General features: G+C 64.2%; 1 protein-coding gene across 1 annotated transcript; it reads left to right on the top strand.

The window, feature by feature from the left end:
* Positions 1 to 1,687: 1,687 nt before the first annotated feature.
* On the top strand, positions 1,688 to 18,320 carry LOC309447256 (sodium-dependent proline transporter-like; the record flags this gene model as incomplete). Its single annotated transcript, XM_082067676.1, has 15 exons — positions 1,688 to 1,753; positions 5,955 to 6,162; positions 11,375 to 11,506; positions 11,611 to 11,759; positions 11,895 to 11,944; positions 12,146 to 12,284; positions 12,425 to 12,559; positions 12,635 to 12,738; positions 12,871 to 12,995; positions 13,474 to 13,586; positions 13,947 to 14,081; positions 14,427 to 14,526; positions 15,965 to 16,083; positions 16,222 to 16,395; positions 18,174 to 18,320. The coding sequence occupies 15 exons, from the start codon at positions 1,688 to 1,690 to the stop codon at positions 18,318 to 18,320; spliced, it is 1,896 nt and encodes a 631-aa protein (XP_081923802.1).
* Between the last annotated feature and the right edge of the window lie 3,970 nt (positions 18,321 to 22,290).

Raw genomic sequence — 22,290 nt, 5'->3', positions numbered from 1 at the left:
GGAAAGGCTGAGGGAGCTGGGGCTCGAGCTGGACAAGAGGACACTGAGGGGGGACTCATTCCTGGGGATCAATATGGAAAGGGGGAGTGTCAGGAGGATGGAGCCAGGCTCTGCTGGTGACAACCAGGGACAGGACAAGGGGCAATGGGTGCAAACTGGAACACAGGAGGTTCCACTGAAAGAGGAGAAGAAACTTGTTGGGGGTGAGGGTGGCAGAGCCTGGCCCAGGCTGCCCAGGGGGTTGTGGAGTCTCCTTCTCTGCAGACATTCCAACCCGCCTGGACACCTTCCTGTGTAACCTCATCTGGGTGTTCCTGCTCCATGGGGGGATTGCACTGGATGAGCTTTCCAGGGCCCTTCAACCCCTGACACTCCGGACTCTGGGATTCCGTGATGGTAGCAGCCAATGCGGCAGGGCCAGGGCAGCAGCCGTGACAAAAACACACACAATGCTGAGAAACAGCCCAAGCTGGTGCGCAGCGGTGGATCAGGGATCCAACCCAACATCCCTGGAGGACGCGGAGGGGAGGAGGTGGAAATGCTAACGAGAGCAGATGACTCAGAGCCTGGAACGGGGGAGCTGTGGGAGCAGCACCGCGTCTCGCATGGATGGATCGCGGTTTTAAGCCGAGCTCTTCCAGCAGCTGCTACTACTGCTGAGCTGAGCCTGTGCGAGGGCGGTGGCAGCCAGTCTGCCAGAACACCCGCACCGCTGCTTCTGCTCCTGATTTGGCTGCCCGGCTTTCATAGAATCACAGAGTAGTGTTGGTTGGAAAAGCCCCTCAAGATCAAGTCCAACCCTTCCCCAGCCCTGTCCCTGCCCCGTGTCCTGAGAACCTCATGTCCGTCTGTCCAGCCCTCCAGGGATGGTGACTCCAGCACTGCCCTGGGCAGCCTGTTCAATGCCCCACAGCCCTTTGGGGAAGAAATTGTTCCCAGATCCAACCTCAACCTCCCCTGGTGCAACTTGAGGCCGTTTCCTCTTGTTTCCAGCAAAGGGGCCAGGAGAGCACAGACATTAAGTGGGAAAACAGGATGACAATAAGGGGTGTTTTGGGGGACGTGGCCATCACAGAAAACCTGGAAAGGGAGATGGAGCCGTGGAAGCTGCTGCTCAGTCGGGGGGGACAGCAGACCCCTCCGTGTCCCTTCGTACCACCCTCCCCTTCCTCATCTCCCTCTTCCTCACGCCTTCATCCCCGCTGGTCTGCAGCGCTGGGTGGGAGCCCAGCACCCTTGTCTGTCCCTTACAGGGCTCTGTAGCAGGATGGGGACCGGATGCCTTGGTGGTGCCACAGCCCCGGTGTCCCGGTGCCCGTGTGGCGGGGGCTGCGGCTGCGGCTGCACCGGGCTCAGCCACAGGTGCCATGGGAGCCCAGCACAGAACCACGTCCCAGCGGAGGGTTTGGTGCTGAGGGGCCACCCCAGCGCACACCCCGTGCCGAGCAACAGCTCCCGTGTCACCTGTGTCCCCAGAACTCGCGCTGTGCGGGACCGACGCCTCCGCTCCCTCCTGGCTGCACGAGCAGGTGGGATCAGCAGTTTGCCGGGGGCTGTGGGCTCTGGGGGGGCTCACGGGGATTCCAGGGCAGCTGATCCCGTACCCTGGGTCCAGTTCGGCCGGGGCGGAGCCGCACCTGGCGCAGGTGAGCGCGTGTGCCCGTCCCTCCCTCCCGCCGAGCAGGAAATGCCGTGCACCGGGCACCTCGACACGCCAGGGCCCCCGGCCCCCAGCGCGCCCATGGAGCCCACGGTAGGAGCGGGGACGAGAGGGGACGTGTCTGCCCTGCCCTGCGCTGCCCTGTCCCGGCCGCAGGACCCCCGGGTGCTGGGGATCCCCCAGTGCTGGGGACCCCCCGTGCAGGTCACCTCCACAGCCCCATTGCAGCCGGTCCTGCTGGGACCCCCCAGTGAGCCCTGTTTGTGGTGGGAGCAGCACTGGGATGCCTGATCCCACCGGGGGTTCCACAGCATGTTGTCCCTTGGGCACCCACGTGCCGAGGTGACAGCCAGACTCAGTTCCTCCTGCCGTCCCACCACTGTGGGGTTTTCTCCAGCACTGTGGGGTTTTCTCCACCACTGTGGGGTTTTCTCCACCACTGACACCCCCTTGCAGTTTGCCCTGTGGCTGCGGTTTGGTGGAGCTGCCGGGATTTCTCGGGGTGCGCAAAGCGGCCGGAGCGCCGTGTCCCCTTGGGCACGGGAAGGGTCTCCCACCCACCCGGGGGGCTCTGGGGAGGCTGTGCCTGGTGACATCGGGTCCTCTCCAGGGAAAGGGGGGGGCTGATGCATTTCAGAGGTCAGAACATCTCTGCGAAGGGCAGGGGGACCCACCGCTCACTGGTGGCTCGTCCCACAGGTCGCTGCGGGGCAGTGGGGTGACCAGGGGCACATTCCCTGCTGGGGAGCAGGGAATCAAGGGGGGGTCACAGCTCGCAGGTTACCCCAGTGTGGGCCACACGGATTGTGGAGAGATGGGGCTGCCCCTGCCGTCTGGCCCGGGGGGCTGTGGTCCTGCTGAGGTGCAGGACGTGTGGACACAGGCCAGGGTCACAGGGACAGCGCTGGGTGCTCTGGGGTGACACTGGCTGGGTTGGGGCACTCGTGTCCCCATGAGGATCATGGAGAGAGCGGCGAGGCTGAAGGCTGCCCAGCGTCGCTCCTCCTCACCCGCATCCTCCCTTTCCTCCCCCAAACGGGTCACGGGAGGCTGAGGTTGGATTTAGGAACAATTTCTTCCCCAAAGGGCTGTGGGGCATTGGAACAGGCTGCCCAGGGCAGTGCTGGAGTCACCATCCCTGGAGGGCTGGACAGACGGACATGAGGTTCTCAGGACATGGGGCAGGGCCAGGGTCACGTTTGGCAGCGGTTGGGGTGGGGGCAGCAGGTCCTGCCGAGCCAGACGGGCTTGTCGGGGAATTTCCCTCCCCTGCTGCCAGGACTGTAAAGTCTGATTGGAAACGGGTGGGGTGATAACGGCAATAATTGCCCCATGCCGAGACGTTGTGGGTGTGCGAGCAAAGCAGCTCCATGGGAGAAGGGCAAAAGTAGCGTTCTGGGCCAGGAGATTTGTCCTGGAGCCCCTGGGCTGTCCTGTGGCACCTTTCCTGTTCTCCCTGGTGGTGTTTTAACTACTGTCCATCCTCACCGACCTCCCCAGGGAAGGTGCTGCACATATCCAGGCTTAAAAGGGGACGATGAGAAAGATGGGGACAGATTTTTGAGCAGGGCCTGTTGTGACAGGACAAGGGGTGATGGGTTAAACTAAAGGAGAGAGATTCAGGCTGGATATGAGGAATTGTTGCCCTGAGGGTGGTGAGAGCCTGGCCCAGGTTGGCCAGAGAGGTGGTGGCTGAACCATCCCTGAGACATCCCAGGCCAGGCTGGACGGGGCTCTGAGCACCCTGAGCTGGTGACGATGTCCCTGCTCATGGCAGGGGGGAAATGGGAAGGTCCTTCAACCCAAATTATTCTGTCATTCATCACCTCCTGTGCTCAAAGCAGCAGGAGGTGGGTGGTCCAGCCCCTTGTAAGCAGTTTTATACAACCACCTTTCTATTGCTCTGGGCAATGGGGGACAAGGACACCAGCAGGACAAGCCCAGGAGGTGTGGGGACAGCAGGTGCTGCTGGGGCACAGGGCACCCGTATCACAGCACGGTGAGCTCAGCAGGACTCGCTGGGCCAGGTCTGTCCCCGCTGTTCCTGCAGACACCCCAGGCAGCTCTGCCCTGTTGTCACAGCCGGGTCTGGGAGGACAGGCAGCTGGGACACTGTGCCAAGGGCCAGGAGCGTCCCTGCGGCGATGGCACCATTGATCTGCACCTGGGTTCGGGTACCGGGAGCTGACGCTGCGGGGGAGTCTCACCCTGGTTTGATGGGGTCAAACCCGATCCCGTCGGATCGGCTGCCGGGGGGACCTGCACCCGGGCACTTTGTGCAGACATCTCGGTGTCCCATGGTGCGTGTGGCCAAGGTGCTGTCACCTCTGAACAGCCCAAAATGCCCGTGTCGGGGGGACCCCGGCCGCTGCCGGGGCACGAGGCACGAGGCGCGTCTCCTGCGAGCGGCTCTGCTGCCCGCGGCGCTGGGAATAAGGGACGAGGACGGGGAATGCGCTGGGTTTCGGGGTTTCCGCAGCCTCTGGAGAGCGCAGAGGTGCAGGAGCATCTCTCCTGGTTTGGCCGGGGTTCGCAGGTTGGCAGATCGCTCTCCCCATGACCCACGCTGTTGTTGATGGAGGGGTGGTAGTGGAGCAAAAGGATGCTCTGCAGGATGAATAAATGCTGGATCAGCCCCCTCAAACCTGGGGAGAGACACTGCAGCACGGAGGCGTTTTTAAATGAATTCAAAACTGGAGCCTTTTCTAAAACAAACCCTCAGGCTGCGGTGGGAGCGAAGCCTGGGCTGGCGCTGGGCCTGAGCTTGGGCCTGGGCTCAGCGGCAAGTCTGGCTTTGGGGTCTGTGAATCACAGCGCTGCCGGGCTCACAACAAACGTTTGCAGCTCTTGGGACACTGATACTGAAAGGAATTGCTCACACAACAACACCCGCAAGGGCCGTCACGCTGTGAGAGCTGCTGGCCAGGGCTGTGTCCTCGCAGTTCTGGCGGCCGAGCCTGGGAGCGGAGCAGCTGCCCCGCGGCCTCTCGTTAGCAGGGCCTGTTGTGACAGGACAAGGGGTGATGGGTTAAACTAAAGGAGGGAGATTGAGGCTGGATATGAGGAATTGTTGCCCTGAGGGTGGTGAGAGCCTGGCCCGGGTTGGCCAGAGAGGTGGTGGATGAACCATCCCTGAGACATCCCAGGCCAGGCTGGACGGGGCTCTGAGCACCCTGAGCTGGTGAAGATGTCCCTGCTATGGCAGGGGTGGGATTAGATGATCTTTGAACGTCCCTCCAACCCAAACCATCTGTGATTCTGTGATTCTCTGAGCCCTTGGCCCCCACTGGATGATAACAAACGAGGCACAATGTCCCTGTTCCGTCTGTCCCCACCGTGCACATCCCCCTTCAGCAGATACGCCCGCGTGTCAGGGTGCAGGGTCTGGGGCTGGTGAGAGCTATGAGTCCCCCTACCCTGCTGGTGTCCCCTTTAGTGGTCCCAATGGGCCACGTGGCACCAGGTGTCCCCTTGCCAGGCCGGGCACAGTGTGAGCCGATGGCTCCAGCCCTTGCTTGCGGGTCCCCAGCTGTGCAGGGGGAAGACCCTGGTGAAGGTGGGAGCTGGAAGTCACCCCCCCGGCCTTGGAGATGCTGGGCAGGAGGGGTCTGATGAGCACACGCTGTCTGCAACTGCCTGAAAGGAGCTTGGAGCCAGGGGGGTCGGGCTCTGCTCCCCAGGAACAAGCGCCAGGAGCAGAGGAAACGGCCTCAAGTTGCGCCAGGGGAGGTTGAGGTTGGATGTGGGGAACAATTTCTTCCCCAAAGGGCTGTGGGGCATTGGAACAGGCTGCCCAGGGCAGTGCTGGAGTCACCATCCCTGGAGGGCTGGACAGACGGACAGGAGGTTCTCAGGACATGGGGCAGTGCCGGGGATGGGGGACGGGTGGACTTGGTGAGCCTGAGGGTCAATTCCAACCAAAATAATTCTATGATCTGGTGATTCTATAAGCAGTGGGGAGCACCCCTGCACCCCCTCATCTTCTCCACACAGGGCTGGGCGCTAGGATGCTGATCCAGACAGTCCTTGGGTGCACGAAAGAGCAGAGATGGAAACCCCCACACCATGGGGGATCTGCTGGGTCAAACCTGCCCAGAGCGTTGGGACACGGAGCTCTAGACCAGCCCAAGCTCAGGCCACCATGGGCTCCCTGGTCAGGTTTCAGGGAGACCCCAGAACTGCTTGGAGGACCAGGTGGTTTTTCATGGGGAGCTTGGCCGTGCCGGCCCTGCCGAGGAGCCGTGGGGTCTGCAGCCTCCGACCAGCCCGTCCTGACGCTCGCTCCCCTCCGCAGGTCAACATCTTCCAGACGGAGGGTCCCAGCACCGACCCCACCACCCAGCCCTGGCCGGGACCCCAGGCCCAGCCCGACACCCCAGCCCCCAGCCCACCCCGGGAGACCTGGGCTGGCAAATACGACTTCCTGCTGTCCTGCCTGGGCTACTGCGTGGGGCTGGGCAACGTCTGGCGCTTCCCCTACCTGTGCTACCGCAACGGAGGAGGTGGGGCCGCAACGGGGCACACGCAGCCTTTCCCTTTCCCTTTCCCTTTCCCTTTCCCTTTCCCTTTCCCTTTCCCTTTCCCTTCCCCTTCCCCTTCCCCTTCCCCTTCCCCTTCCCCTTCCCCTTTCCCTTCCCCTTTCCCTTTCCCTTCCCCTTTCCCTTCCCCTTCCCCTTTCCTTTTCCCTTCCCCTTTCCTTTTCCCTTCCCCTTCCCCTTCCCCTTCCCCTTCCCCTTCCCCTTCCCCTTCCCCTTCCCCTTCCCCTTCCCCTTCCCCTTCCCCTTCCCCTTCCCCTTTCCTTTTCCCTTCCCCTTCCCCTTCCCCTTCCCCTTCCCCTTCCCCTTCCCCTTCCCCTTCCCCTTCCCCTTCCCCTTCCCCTTTCCCTTTCCCTTTCCCTCCCTTCTCCTGGATGGAGAGCAGGAGGATGGGGAGGGACAGCAGGACAGTGCAGGGGACAGAAAACATGGGCATTTCAGGGGTTTGGGGACTTGTGTTGCTCACCTGGGTCTCGTGTTGCACTGTGAATCCTGGGGCAGTTCTGGGCCCCTCACGCCAAGAAAGGCCTTGAGGTGCTGGAGCGAGTGGAGAGAAGGGAACGGAGCTGGTGAGGGGCTGGAGCACAAGTGTGATGGAGCGGCTGAGGGACCTGGGGGGTTCAGCTGGAGAACAGGAGCTGAGGGGAGACCTTCTGATCTCTGAACTGCCTGAAAGGAGCTTGGAGCCGGGGGGGTCGGGCTCTGCTCCCCAGGAACAAGCGCCAGGAGCAGAGGAAACGGCCTCAAGTTGCGCCAGGGGAGGTTGAGGTTGGATGTGGGAACAATTTCTTCCCCAAAGGGCTGTGGGGCATTGAACAGGCTGCCCAGGGCAGTGCTGGAGTCACCATCCCTGGAGGGCTGGACAGACGGACACGAGGTTCTCAGGACATGGGGCAGGGACAGGGATGAGAGAACGGTTGGACTCGATCTTGAGGGCCTTTTCCAACCAAAATGATTCTATGGACACCAGCATTCGAATCTGCTGTGAGGACACTTTAGGAGTTCACAGCATCTCCCCATGTCTGTGCCGGGGAAGTTCTGCTCCTGCTGCGGCCGCCCAGTGATGCAGCAGCTCTGGAGTGAGCCCTGAGCACCGTCCTGCCCGGTTTGGGTGCAGAAGAGCTGCCGCCATGCAGAGCCCCCTGCACAGCATCCCTGCCCCCCCCGAGAAGCAGGGCTTGGCCAGAAAGGCGGTGACTGTGCAGCTGGGACCACTGGGTGCTGTGCTGCTGTGAGCTTTGTGCATTGCGCACGGAGGTGCCGTCCATGAAAAGCCCAATTCAGCTGGGCAGGAGCAGCCGGGACGTCGGCCAAGTGGGGACAATGACCTGGGGCAGCTCTGGGCAGGACAAAGTGCAGGCGGCTCCGCACGTCCTGGTGGCAACACCCCAGGGTGGGGTGTGTATTCTGGGGCTGTGGGGCGGGAAAATCCCCCCAGGGGCCGTTCCTGAGCCCCTCGCTGCTCCTGCTGCCCCGATGGTGTCTCCTCTTGCACCAGCCGGAGGGACCACCTGGAATCACAGAGGTTTGGTTGAGGGACCTTCCCAGTCCCCCCCTGCCATGAGCAGGGACATCTGCACCAGCTCAGGGTGCTCAGAGCCCCGTCCAGCCTGGCCTGGGATGTCTCCAGGGATGGTTCAGCCACCACCTCTCTGGCCAACCTGGGCCAGGCTCTCACCACCCTCAGGGCAACAATTTCTCCCTCATGTCCGGCCTCCCCGCTTCCCTCACCAGAAATCACCTCCACCTGCCCCGGCTGCTGCCCTGGGCTCCCTGGTGCTCCATGGGCTGCAGGGACCCCAGCCCCACAACCTGCCTTCCCTGCAGCCGTCTGCAGGGTTTGATTGCACCGGTTCTCTACATTCCTTCCAGTCCACCCAGTTAAACTGGTGATCTCTCCTTTGCCCCATGGCTGCTCCTTAAATCCCTCTAACTGAGCTCATATGCTGATGGGCTGCGCCATGTCTGGTGTGCTCGTCTGGTGGCAGCAGCACCCGAGCATGGGACACAGGACTGTGGGACCCCAACCAGTGCTCCACAGTCCCCCAAAACTGCGCCACGCCCCCGGCTGTCCCCAGCCCCATGGTGTCCTGCTGGTGCCAGCAGAGGGGTCTTAGAGTCACAGAGTCATTTCGGGTTGGAAAAGCCCCTCAAGACCATCAAATCCAACCATAACCCAGCCCTGTCCCTGCCCCGTGTCCTGAGAACCTCCTGTCCGTCTGTCCAGCCCTCCAGGGATGGTGACTCCAGCACTGCCCTGGGCAGCCTGTTCCAATGCCCCACAGCCCTTGGGGGAAGAAATTGTTCCCACATCCAACCTCAACCTCCCCTGGCGCAACTTGAGGCCGTTTCCTCTGCTCCTGGCGCTTGTTCCTGGGGAGCAGAGCCCGACCCCCCTGGCTCCAAGCTCCTTTCGGTTGTCCCAGCAATGAGCCGGGGCTGGGCTGTGCTGAGCTTTGCCCCCGGCCTCGCCGCAGGAATTTGGCCCTCGGGACAGGGTTCGCTGCGGCGCAATGGGGCGGCTGAGCCCGCACCGGGGCGCCTGAGCCCGCACTGGGGCGGCTGAACCCGCACTGGGGCTGGGGCGGCCGCGGATCCCCGGGGAAGCGTCTCCTCCATCCCACGGGGTGCAGAGCCAGAGCTGGTGGCAGCACCAGCACTGGGGATGGGGACAAAGGGGACGGAGACGCGCTGCTCAGTGGGAGCTGGAGCAGCCGCCACCAGGTGCCCTGGGGACACGGGCTGTGCTGCGGGAGCCTGGCGGGCGCGTCGCCCCGCGGTGACCGGCGTGCTCGCCGCTGGATGTCACTGCTGCCCGTGGTCGCTCCCGGCACCCATGGGGACAGGGACACGATCCCTGCCACCCTCTGGCAGTGTCAGCCAAAGGGGCTTTTGGCCAGCAAGAGAAATAGGGGTTCAGGGGGAGCTGCTGCCCCTGACCCCCCATCCAAAGGGATGGGGGGAATGGCGGTGTGGGGGGGTTTATCCCAAAGCCGCGGAGCTGGGAGGGTTGTGCTCAGAACACCCCTGCAGTACCAGCGCCAGGGGACATGTTGTCCCCACAACAAAGCAGCCTGAGCCATCGTGTCCCAGTGTCACAGGCAGAGCAGCGACACGCCGCCCCACATCGTCCCCTGGCCCCACAGACATTGTCCCCGCTCACTCAGCCTCCCCCAGCAGCCGAGCAGGAGTCCCTGATGTCCCACCGTGGTCCCCAATGTCCCCACTGTGGTCCCTGATGTCCCCACTGTGGTCCCCGATGTCCCCACCGTGGTCCCCGATGTCCCCACCATGGACCCTGATGTCCCCACCGTGGTCCCCGATGTCCCCACCGTGGTCCCCTCGTCCCCAGGCTGAGCCGTGCGGAGCCTGTGCCGGAGCTGCTGCTGCCCCGCAGTGTGCACAGATGTGGAGGCATCCTCCCCCAGCGCTGCGCTAATGAGCGCCCAGCTAATGAGCAGCCAGCCCCATGTCTGGTCTGCCGGCCAGGCTGCGGGTCTGGATCCGATATCGCGGCTGGGAGCTGCTCTGCTGCGGGAACGGTGATGGGAGACGATGGGCTTGGGCTGCAGCCGCTGCCATCTGGGAAATGCTGGTTTCTTCCCTGGAAAATGTCCTTTTCCAGCACAGATTCTGCCTGGCTGAGGCTGCGAGGAGCAGGATTTCCTCTGCAGAGAAGGCAGTTGGTGAAGGTGGAGGAGAGCGTATCGACCAACAAAACACTGGGATCTGCTACGGGCACGTCCCGGGCTCTGAGCATCCCGAGGCTCTGAGCGTCTGGCAGCACTGAGAATCCCTCATCCCAAAGCATCCTTCAGCATCCTGCATCCCTCAGCATCCCTCATCCCTCAGCATCCCTCAACATCCCTCATCCCTCAGCATTCTTCATCCCTCAGCATCCTGCATCCCTCAGCATCCCTCATCCCTCAGCATCCCTCAACATCCCTCATCCCTCAACATCCCTCATCCCTCAGCATCCTTCATTCCTCAGCATCCTGCATCCCTCAGCATCCTTCATCCCACAGCATCCCTCAGCATCCTTCATCCCTCAGCATCCTGCATCCCTCAGCATCCCTCATCCCTCAGCATCCCTCAACATCCCTCATCCCTCAGCATTCTTCATCCCTCAGCATCCTGCATCCCTCAGCATCCTTCATCCCACAGCATCCCTCATCCCTCAGCATCCCTCAGCATCCTTCATCCCTCAGCATCCTGCATCCCTCAGCATCCCTCAACATCCCTCATCCCTCAGCATCCCTCATCCCTCAGCATCCCTCATCCCTCAGCATCCTTCATCCCTCAGCATCCCTCATCCCTCAGCATCCCTCATCCCTCAACATCCCTCATCCCTCAACATCCTTCATCCCTCAGCATCCTTCATCCCTCAGCATCCTTCATCCCACAGCATCCCTCAACATCCTTCATCCTTCAGCATCCCTCATCCCTCAGCATCCCCCAGCATTCTTCATCCCTCAGCATCCCTCATCCCTCAGCATCCCTCAGCATCCTTCATTCCTCAGCATCCTTCAGCATCCTTCATTCCTCAGCATCCTTCAGCATCCTTCATCCCTCAGCATCCTTCAGCATCCTTCATCCCTCAGCATCCCTCAGCATCCTTCATCCCTCAGCATACTTCACCCCTCAGCATCCCTCATCCCTCAACATCGCTGCAGCACCCCTGGCTGCACCCCAGTGCTGCTCCCACCACCCACCCCAACCAGGACCAGCGGGTTCCCTGCGGCTCCCAGCTCAGGCCCCACTGTGGGTCTCCTGAGGAACTCGTGAGGAGCAGAGGAAACGGCCTCAAGTTGCGCCAGGGGAGGTTGAGGTTGGATGTGGGAACAATTTCTTCCCCAAAGGGCTGTGGGGCATTGGAACAGGCTGCCCAGGGCAGTGCTGGAGTCACCATCCCTGGAGGGCTGGACAGACGGACATGAGCTTCTCAGGACATGGGCAGTGGTGGACTTGGCAGTGTTAATGGTTGGATTAGATGACCGCAAAGGTCTTTTCCATTTGAAACATTTCACTAATCGCCTTGTCTGCTGGGGGTGCCTCTGGGATGGAGACCTTGCCCTGCCATGTCCCACCCAGACACGTCCCCCACCGCAAGGCCAAACCACACACGTCTGTCCATGGTGCCGTCCGTCCCCCCGACCTGCTGCCCCTCTCCTTCTCCCAGGTGTGTTCCTCATCCCCTACTTCATCATGCTGCTGGTGACGGGGCTGCCGCTCTTCCTGATGGAGCTGAGCCTGGGCCAGTACGGGGCCGCGGGGCCCATCGCCGTCTGGAAGTGCTGCCCGCTCCTGAGAGGTGGGACCGGGGGCTCCCCTCCTTCCCACCCCACATCCGGCAGGACCCCACCACCCCCTGGACTGGTGCTGGGGTCCGCGGGTGTCACCCCTCTCCCGGTGCAGGTGTTGGCGTCGCCATGCTGATCGTGTCCTCCCTGGTGTCCCTCTACTACAACGTCATCATCGCTTGGGCTTTCTACTACCTGGGCTCCTCCTTCCGGAGCCCCCTGCCCTGGTCCTGCGACGCCCCCAGCAACAGGGACCACTGCCAGGTGGGCGTCCCGGGACGGTGGCACCGCGGGGTCTGTGCCGATGTGGGGCTGAACTGTGGGGGTGGTTTCTGCGGGGGGGCTGGGGGGACACTGGGGACACTGGTGACAGTGACCCGCTGGGGCCGTGTGTTGCAGAACGCGTCGGCGAGCGCCGGCTGGGTCAGCGCCAGCGAGCTTTTCTGGAGGTGAGTCCCTGCACGGCGCCATCGACCTGTGTCCCCAACCCGTGTCCCCTGCCCGCGTCTGGGGGTCACCTCCCCAGGTCCCCAGGGCTGGAGCGCTCAGTGACACCGGGGGCTTTGTGAAGAGCGCAGGGATGGCTGAGGACACCACGGAGGTGACGAGGGCACCTCATGTCCCCATCCCACCGCCCCGTGTCCCCGCAGGGATCGGGTGCTGGGGGTGACACACAGCTCCGGCCTGGGGGACCCCGGCCCCGTGCGCTGGCCCCTCGCCCTGTGCCTGCTGGCGGCCTGGACCCTCCTCTTCCTCTGCCTGCTGAAGGGCATCCGCAGCTCGGGCAAGGTGCGGGGTGCGGGGGTACACAGGGTGCGGGGGGTACGCGGGGTGCGGAGGGAACGCGGGGTGCGGGGTGTACGCGGGCTGTGGGGCGCGGGGGTGGCGGTGCCGGTGGAGCGGGGCCGAACCAGCTGTGCCCCGCGCAGGTCGTTTACTTCACCGCCACCTTCCCCTACCTCGTCATCCTCATCCTCATGGTCCGGGGGGCCACGCTGGACGGCTCCCTCGACGGCGTGCGCTTCTACCTGTCCTCGGACTGGAGCCGGCTGCAGAGCGCACAGGTAACCTGGGGGGTCCCCGGGGGCAGCGACACCCCCAGCCCGGCGTCCTGCAGCCCCCGGTGCGTCCTCCCCCAGGTGTGGAGCGATGCGGCCTCGCAGATCTTCTACTCCCTGGGCATCGGCTTCGGGGGGCTGCTCTCCATGGCCTCCTACAACAGGTTTGACAACAACGTCATCCGGTGAGCATGGGGGACATAGGGGACTTAGGGGGACATAGGGACTCAGGCTGTTGGGCACACATGGCCCCACGGCCCATGGGGACGCCCCATCCCCATCGTCACCTCATGACGGCTGGGACCCCCTCCTGGCAGGGACACCTTGGTCATCACCATCGGGAACTGCTGCACCAGCTTCTTCGCCGGCTTCGCCATCTTCTCGGTGCTGGGGCACATGGCCTGGAAGAGACAGGTCCCCGTGGGCAGCGTTGTGGACTCAGGTGGGGGCTCGGGGACGGGGACCCGTGCTGGGCTGTGCCTGGGGACATCCCGGTGCCCTGTGCTGGGACAGGGACACGGGGCTGCGGTTGAGCTCACATCCAGCTGCGCTTGGCCCGTCTCACCACGACGTGTCCTTTCACACTTCCTGCAACTGCCTGAAAGGAGCTTGGAGCCAGGGGGGTCGGGCTCTGCTCCCCAGGAACAAGCGCCAGGAGCAGAGGAAACGGCCTCAAGTTGCGCCAGGGGAGGTTGAGGTTGGATGTGGGAACAATTTCTTCCCCAAAGGGCTGTGGGGCATTGGAACAGGCTGCCCAGGGCAGTGCTGGAGTCACCAGCCCTGGAGGGCTGGACAGACGGACAGGAGGTTCTCAGGACACGGGGCAGTGCTGGGGTGGGTTATGGTTGGACTGATGATCTTGAGGGGCTCTTCCAACGCGAATGATGCTGTGATTTGGTGGTTCCCTCCACGTCCCGCAGGCCCCGGGCTGGCGTTCGTGGCGTACCCTGAAGCCCTGTCCCTGCTGCCCGGCTCCCCGTTCTGGTCCATCCTCTTCTTCCTGATGCTCATCACCCTCGGAGTGGACACTTTGGTGAGTGTCACCTCGGGCAGCCCCGTGTCCTGCCCTGTGCCTTAGGGTGCCTTAGGGTGCCTTAGGGTGCCTTAGGGTGCCAGGTACCCCCGTATGGGCGTGCAGCTGGCACAGCGCGCCTGGGCTGGGAGGATGAGGATGGTGCTGGGGTGGGGGCTGCACAGCCCCGTGCATGTGGGGTGCACCCGAGGACATGGGGTTGGGATGCAGCCACGTCCCAGCGGCACAGGGTTTGGGTTTGCCCAGGTGTCCCAGGGATGGGGATGCCCGTGGGGACAGTGTCCTGCACAGTCCCCTCTGTGGCACCATCCTGAGGGCGGCAGGACGGGGACACCCCCCACTGACGTCCCCGTCCCGCAGTTCGGGAACATCGAGGGCATCACCGCGGCCGTCCTGGACGAGTTCCCCGCCCTGCGCGGCTGGAGGAGGAAGACGGCGCTGCTGGGCGTCCTCTGCGCCTCCTTCTTCCTGCTGGGGCTCCTGCTGGTCACCCAGGTGCGGGGTCCCTGCGCCCGGCGGCACCCAGCACGCTCGGGGAGGTGACGGGGGAGGACGGGGACCAGGACCCCCCTGCCCTCCAGTGCAGAACAGGCTGCCCAGGGCAGTGCTGGAGTCCCATCCCTGGCGGGCTGGGCAGACGGACATGAGGTTCTCAGGACATGGGGCAGTGCCGGGGTGGGTTATGGTTGGACTCAATGAGCCTGAGGGGCTTTTCCAACCACAATGATCCTTCAGCGGGGAGGACGGGGGGGCTGTTCCCGGCCCCGGTGTCGTTGCCGTCCATGGCGCGGGGCGTCCTGCAGCCCCCGAGCGCTCACCCCGTCCCTCCCCACCGCGCAGGGCGGCATCTTCTGGTTCACCCTCATCGACACCTACAGCACGGGCTTCGGGCTGATCGTGGTCGCCCTCTTCATGTGCCTGGGCATCGCCTTCTGCTACGGTGAGCGGGCGGGCGGGCGGCCGGGGGACGTGGGTTCCTGCCACGCTGCCAGGGCTCAGCATCCCAGGTTTTCCAGGGCTCAGCATCCCGGGGCCCCCAGGGCTCAGCATCCCGGGTTTTCCAGGGCTCAGCATCCCGGGGCCCCCAGGGCTCAGCATCCCGGGTTTTCCAGGGCTCAGCATCCCGGGGCTCCCAGGGCTCAGCATCCTGGGCTCCCAGGGCTCAGCATCCCGGGGCTCCCAGGGCTCAGCATCCTGGGCTCCCAGGGCTCAGCATCCCGGGGCTCCCGGGGCTCAGCATCCCGGGCTCCCGGGGCTCAGCATCCTGGGGCTCCCAGGGCTCAGCATCCTGGGGCTCATGGCAAACGGTGGGTACACGGGCAGCTGTGGGCAGCCTGGAGCCAGGGTGGGCAGGATGCCCGTCCTGCTGCCCCACGCAGCTCAGTCCCGTGGGGAGATGCTGCGATGTGGGTGCAGTTTAACCCGTGCTAGAGGGATGTGGTTCCACCCGCTGGAGCATCTTTGTGTGAGGAGACACTGAGAGAGCTGGGGCTGCTGAGCTGGAGAAGAGAAGCTGAGAGGGATGTGATCAATGATCAATATGTCAGGGTGGGTGTCAGAGGATGGACCAGACTCTGTTCAGTGGTGCCCAGCGCCAGGGTGAGGGGCAACGGGCACAGACTGAAACACAGGAGGCTCCATGTGAACATGAGCAGAACCTTGTGTGCTGGGAGGTGCCGGAGCCTGGTCCAGGCTGCCCAGAGCGGGGGTGGAGTCTCCTGCTCTGAGACATTCAAACCGCCTGGACTGATCTGCTCTGTGACCCTGCGTGATCTGCTCTGTGACCCTGCGTGATCTGCTCTGTGACCCTGCGTGATCTGCTCTGTGACCCTCTGTTAGCGTGTTGCACTGGGGATCTACGGAGGGCACAACCAGCCTGAGATGCTGAGATTCTGTGGATGATGTTCAGCACTCAGCACTGCTGAGGGAGCTGGGGCTCTGGAGCTGGACAAGAGGAGACTGAGGGGGGACTCATTGCTGGGGATCAATATGGAAAGGGGCAGTGTCAGGAGGATGGAGCCAGGCTCTTCTGGTGACAACCAGTGACAGGACAAGGGGCAATGGGTGCAAACTGGAACACAGGAGGTTCCACTTGAATTTGAGAAGAAACTTGTTCCTGGTGAGGGTGGCAGAGCCTGGCCCAGGCTGCCCAGGGGGTTGTGGAGTCTCCTTCTGTGCAGACATTCCAACCCCCTGGACACCTTCCTGTGTAACCTCATCTGGGTGTTCCTGCTCCATGGGGGGATTGCACTGGATGAGCTTTCCAGGGCCCTCCAACCCCTCACATTATTCTGGGACTCCATGATCTCTGTTCTCGGCCCAGCTCAGCCCCGCACGGGGTGTCCCGGGTGCCGTGACCGTTCCCCCGGCTCCCGCAGGTGTGGACCAATTCTGCCGGGACATCGTGGACATGATCTGCCGGTGCCCGCCCTGGTGCAGCCGCTTGCTGGGCTACTTCAAGCTGTGCTGGATCTTCTTCACGCCGTGTCTGCTGCTGGTGAGCACCGGGCACCGCGGGGCTGGGACAGCTGGGAAGTCCGGGGTGCCCCGGGGGTCCCCACGTCGCCCGTCCTGGCCAAACCCCCGGCCAGGCGGTGCCGCAGCGTCACACGGCCCCGCGCGCTCTGCCCGGCAGTTCACGCTCATCTACACCTTCCTGGACATGTACAGCAAACCCCTGCGCTACGGCGCCTACGAGTTCCCCGCCTGGGGCACCAGCCTGGGCGTCTGCATGGGCGTCCTCCCCTGCCTGCAGATCCCGCTCGGCGCCGCGCTGGCGCTGGGCCGCCAGTCGGGGACGCTGAGTGACGTGAGTGTGCCAGGGGACGGGACGGGATGGGATGGGGTGGGATGGGATGGGATGGGGATGGGGGTGGGACAGTGATGGGATGGGGCAGGGATGGGACAGGGATGGGGATGGTGTCGGGGATGGGACAGGGATGGGATTGGGATGGTGTCGGGGATGGGACAGGGATGGGATTGGGATGGTGTCGGGGATGGGACAGGGATGGGATTGGGATGGGGATGGGGATGGGACAGGGATGGTACAGGCATGGGGATGGGGATGGGGATGGGGACGGGGATGGGGATGAGGATGGGGATGGGGACGGGGATGGGACAGGGATGGGGATGGGGACGGGGATGGGGATGAGGATGGGGATGGGGACGGGGATGGGACAGGGATGGGGATGGGGATGGGGACGGGGATGGGGATGAGGATGGGGATGGGGACGGGGATGGGACAGGGATGGGACAGGGATGGTACAGGCATGGGGATGGGGATGGGGATGGGGATGGGGATGGGGATGGGGACATGGATGGGGACAGGGATGGGATGGGATGGGGATGGGGACAGGGACAGGGATGGGACAGGGACAGGCATGGGGACAGGGATGGGGATGGGACAGGGATGGGACAGGGATGAGGACAGGGTTGGGACAGGGATGGGACAGGGATGGGATGGGGATAGGGATGGGGGCAGGGATGGGATGGGGATGGGGATGAGGACAGGGTTGGGACAGGGATGGGACGGGGATGGGATGGGGGTGGGGACAGGGATGGGGATGGGACAGGGATGGGACAGGGATGAGGACAGGCATGGGGACAGGGATGGGGATGGGACAGGGATGGGACAGGGATGAGGACAGGCATGGGGACAGGGATGGGGATGGGACAGGGATGGGACAGGGATGAGGACAGGGTTGGGACAGGGATGGGACAGGGATGGGATGGGGATAGGGATGGGGGCAGGGATGGGATGGGGATGGGGATGAGGACAGGGTTGGGACAGGGATGGGACGGGGATGGGATGGGGGTGGGGACAGGGATGGGGATGGGGACAGGGACAGGCATGGGGACAGGGATGGGGATGGGGATGGGGATGGGGACAGGGATGGGGATGGGACAGGGACAGGCATGGGGACAGGGATGGGGATGGGACAGGGATGGGACAGAGATGAGGACAGGGTTGGGACAGGGATGGGATGGGATGGGATGGGATGGGATGGGGATGGGGATGGGGATGGGGATGGGGACGGGGACAGGCATGGGACAGGGACAGGCATGGGGACAGGGATGGGGATGGGACAGGGATGGGACAGGGATGGGACAGGGATGAGGACAGGGTTGGGACAGGGATGGGATGGGGATGGGGACAGGGACAGGCATGGGACAGGGACAGACATGGGGACAGGGATGGGGATGGGACAGGGATGGGACGGGGATGGGATGGGGGTGGGGACAGGGATGGGGATGGGGATGGGGACAGGGATGGGGATGGGACAGGGATGGGACAGGGATGGGACAGGGATGAGGACAGGGTTGGGACAGGGATGGGATGGGGATGGGGATGGGGATGGGGACAGGGATGGGACAGGGATGGGAGGGGGCAGAGCAGGGGCTGCCCCAGTGCTGGGCCGGGGCAGGAGGGAGCAGTGACAGAGTGGGGGTGACACTGACCCTTCCCAGGAGAGTCAAAGGGCCGGGTGCGGTGGGGTCTGAGCCCCCGGCACCCCCGTCCCTGCTGCCACCTCCAACGGTGACGCTGGGGGACTCGGGGCAGCCCCGCTCACCCTGTCCCGCCCCCAGCGCTTCCAGAAAGCCACGCAGCCCCTGCGCTCCTGGGGAGCGGCCACCGCGCGGGACGCGGCCGCGGACGCCATCGACGTGCCCTTCACCATCACCCTGACCGGCAGCGACTTCGCCGCGCCGCCCCCCGGCGGCACCGAGGCCTGATGCCCCCCCGGCATCGCCCCGCGGCCTCGGCCAGAGCCCCCCGGGAAACAGGACCGGCTGGCGATGGGGACACCCGCCCCAGGGCTGCCGCGGCGTCACTGTCACCGTCACCCATCCCGGCGATGGCAACCAGCGCGTGTTCTGGTTCCTTGTCCTGGAGCCGCTCTGCCCTCTCCCGGGGGGGCTCTGAGCAGGACCTGGGCAGCTGCCACGTCCCGTTGGAGCCGTCTGGGGACGGCCACGCGTGTCCCTGTCAGGGGGAGTTCAGGCTGGAGGTCATTGCGCTGCTCCCAGGGCTCGTCCCGGTCTCAATGCTGCGGACTCGCCCTGGGCTGCGCGTGGGGTTCACGGGGCTGCTGCTCACAGGTAACTCCTGGTTGGAAATCCAGGTGCTGGGTGTGCAGTTACCAGCTCCAGCTGCAGCCCAACAACCAGAGCAACGCTAAGGTGGCCCAAAACCCCTTCCAGAAGCAAAACCGTGAAGGACTAGTCTTGTCATTGCCAGTTACCAAAACCACTTACCTGGTGACGATGACATGACCACTCCATAAATGATTTAGTTCTTAAACAAACAAGCCCAGGCCATCACACTAAACCTCAGCAGATGTATCTGCAAGTCTTGTCGTGACAGATTGTTGAAACGGAGGTCTCGTCGGTAATTAAAAGCTTTAAACGCAGATTGAATTCAACTGAGGGTTTTAGAGTCACAACCATGTACAACCACGCAGCCCCAGGCCAGGTTTGCAGCCCCAGGCCGGGTTTGCAGCCCCAGTCGGGTTTGCAGCCCTGGGTCAGGTTTGCAGCCCCAGGTCAGGTTTGCAGCCCTGGGTCAGGTTTGCAGCCCCAGGTCGGGTTTGCAGCCCTGGGTCAGGTTTGCAGCCCTGGGTCAGGTTTGCAGCCCCAGGTCGGGTTTGCAGCCCTGGGTCAGGTTTGCAGCCCCAGGTCAGGTTTGCAGCCCCGGGTCGGGTTTGCAGCTCCAGGCCGGGTTTGCAGCCCCAGGCCGGGTTTGCAGCCCCAGGCCGGGTTTGCAGCCCCAGGTCGGGTTTGCAGCCCTGGGTCAGGTTTGCAGCCCTGGGTCAGGTTTGCAGCCCCAGGCCGGGTTTGCAGCTCCAGGCCGGGTTTGCAGCCCCAGGCCAGGTTTGCAGCCCCAAGCCGGGTTTGCAGCTCCAGGTCAGGTTTGCAGCTCAAGGCCGGGTTTGCAGCCCCAGTCGGGTTTGCAGCCCCAGTCGGGTTTGCAGCCCCGGGTCAGGTTTGCAGCCCTGGGTCGGGTTTGCAGCTCCAGGTCGGGTTTGCAGCCCCAGCTGGGTTTGCAGCCCCAGGCCAGGTTTGTAGCCCCAGGTCGGGTTTGCAGCCCCAGTCGGGTTTGCAGCCCCAGGTTGGGTTTGCAGCCCCAGGCTGGGTTTGCAGCCCCAGTCGGGTTTGCAGCCCCAGGTCGGGTTTGCAGCTCCAGTCGGGTTTGCAGCTCCAGTCGGGTTTGCAGCCCCGGGTCAGGTTTGCAGCCCCAGGCTGGGTTTGCAGCTCCAGTCGGGTTTGCAGCTCCAGTCGGGTTTGCAGCCCCGGGTCAGGTTTGCAGCCCCGGGTCGGGTTTGCAGCCCCAGGTCGGGTTTGCAGCCCCGGGTCAGGTTTGCAGCTCCAGTCGGGTTTGCAGCCCTGGGTCAGGTTTGCAGCTCCAGTCGGGTTTGCAGCCCCAGCGGCTGCGGTTGCACTGAAGCTCCGTTTGCAGCGATGTCGCCGCGCGGCCGGGCTGTGCCCACGGGCTGTGCCCACACGTGCCGCTGCTCGTGCGCCCGCGCCATGGGGTGCAGCACATGCGGGGACACATCGGTGCCACATCCCAGTGGTGCTGGATGGACGTTGGGTTTCCCGGGGGCTGCACCGATGGCCCCACTGACACCTGGAGCCCCGCGGACCTGCGTTCCAGACAACTCAGGGGATGGGACTGAACCGATGGGAACTGATGGAGCTGCTGGAGAGGGGCCAGAGCAGCCCCAGGAATGACCCGAGGCTGGAACAGCTCTGCTGGGGACAGGTGAGAGAGTTGGGGTGTTCAGCTGGAGAACAGAAGCTCCAGGAGACCTTAGTGCGGCCTTTCCGGACTGAAAAGGGGCCCATAAGAAAGATGGGGACAGACTTTTGAGCAGGGCCTGTTGTGACAGGACAAGGGGTGATGGGTTAAACTAAAGGAGGGAGATTCAGGCTGGATATGAGGAATTGTTGCCCTGAGGGTGGTGAGAGCCTGGCCCAGGTACCCAGAGAGGTGGTGGATGAACCATCCCTGGAGACATCCCAGGCCAGGCTGGACGGGGCTCTGAGCACCCTGAGCTGTGACGATGTCCCTGCTATGGCAGGGGGGGACTGGGGGCTGGGAAGGTCCCTCAACCAAACCTCTGTGATTCCAGGTGGTCCCTCCGGCTGGTGCAAGAGGAGACACCATCGGGGCAGCAGGAGCAGCGAGGGGCTCCGGAACAGCCCCTGGGGGGATTTTCCCGTCCCACGGCCCCAGGACACGCGCTGCACCCTGGCTGCTGCCACCAGGACGTGCGGAGCCGCCTGCGCTTTGTCCTGCCCAGAGCTGCCCCAGGTCACCGTCCCCGCTCGACCATGATCACCAGTGTAAGCCCAGACCCTGCGGGACAGGGCTCTGCCGCGTCCGTCTGTCCCCGCTGTCACCGGCCAGGCCGGGGGACGGTCCCCAGAGAGACCCCCCGGTGCAGCGCGGGAAGGGCTGGAAGGACTGAGCAGCAGCCGCCGGCTGGTAAAATAGACTACATGCTTTATTGGATTGAAAAGGTTTATGAAATGACCCCCACCCCCAAAAAACCCTCCAGAGTCGGCGGATGCGTCACCGGGCGGTGGATCCCGCGCCCCGTCTGCTGCAGCGTCCGCACGGCCCCGCACCACGAGCAGCGCCCCCCCCGGCAGCCCCGTGTCCCCTGCCCGCGGTGACAGGGTCCGTGTCCCCTGCCAGGGGTGTCTGTGTCCCCTGCCCGCGGTGACAGGGTCCGTGTCCCCTCCCTGCGGTGCCGGGGTGTCCGTGTCCCCTTCCAGGGGTGTCTGTGTCCCCTGCCCACAGTGACAGGGTGTCCATGTCCCCTGCCCGCAGTGCTGGGGTGTCCGTGTCCCCTGCCCGTGGTGACAGGGTGTCCATGTCCCCTGCCCACAGTGACAGGGTGTCCATGTCCCCTGCCCGGGGTATCTGTGTCCCCTGCGCATGGTGCTGGGGTATCCATGTCCCCTCCCCACAGTGACAGGGTGTCCATGTCCCCTGCCTGGGGTGACAGGGTGTCCGTGTCCCCTGCCCGTGGTGTCCGTGTCCCCTCCCCGCCCGGGGAAGCGCAGGCACTTAGTCATGGAGAGAACTGTTCACTTATCTAAAGCAAGAGTGCAATTGTCAAACTACCACCTACGAACAGAACAGAACGAACAGAACCGAACCGAACCGAACCGAACCCACCGTCCCGGCCCCTCCTGCGCGTCCACGTCCACGTGTGCGTCCCTCGGCCTCCTCCCCCTCCCTGTGCGTCCCCCCGGGGCAGCTCCCGGGGCTTGGGATGGAGGGGGCGGCGGGACAGGGACCCCGAGCCTGGGGACAGCTCTGGGGGTCCTGATGTGCCGGGCAGTGGGTTTGGGGGGCACGGGGGGGCTGGGCGGCTCCTCTGCCGGCCCTGGTGCTGGGGGCTGCAGGGCTGTGCGGGGGGGCGGGGGTGTCACGGGGGACAGGTCACCCCTGGGGACAGGTCACCCTGTGGAGCAGGGGTTGTCCCACTGCCCTGGGAGCAGCACACGGTGACAAGGGCCCTGAGCAGGACCCCCCCGCATCCCCCTGGTCCTTGGGGAGGGCACAGAGCCCCCAGCCTGACACCCCCGGATTCGGGGGATGGACGTTCTCACCTGTCCCCTGGTGCCCAAACGCCCCGTCCCAGCCCACCCCATGGGGACACGGGTCAGGCCCCAGCGCCCCGTGTCCCCC

Source organism: Streptopelia decaocto (genome assembly GCF_964273445.1).
Source record: "Streptopelia decaocto genome assembly, chromosome: 1".
Classification (NCBI taxonomy): domain Eukaryota; kingdom Metazoa; phylum Chordata; class Aves; order Columbiformes; family Columbidae; genus Streptopelia; species Streptopelia decaocto.
Note: the sequence above shows the minus strand (reverse complement) of the source record. Positions and strands in the feature narration are given on the sequence as shown.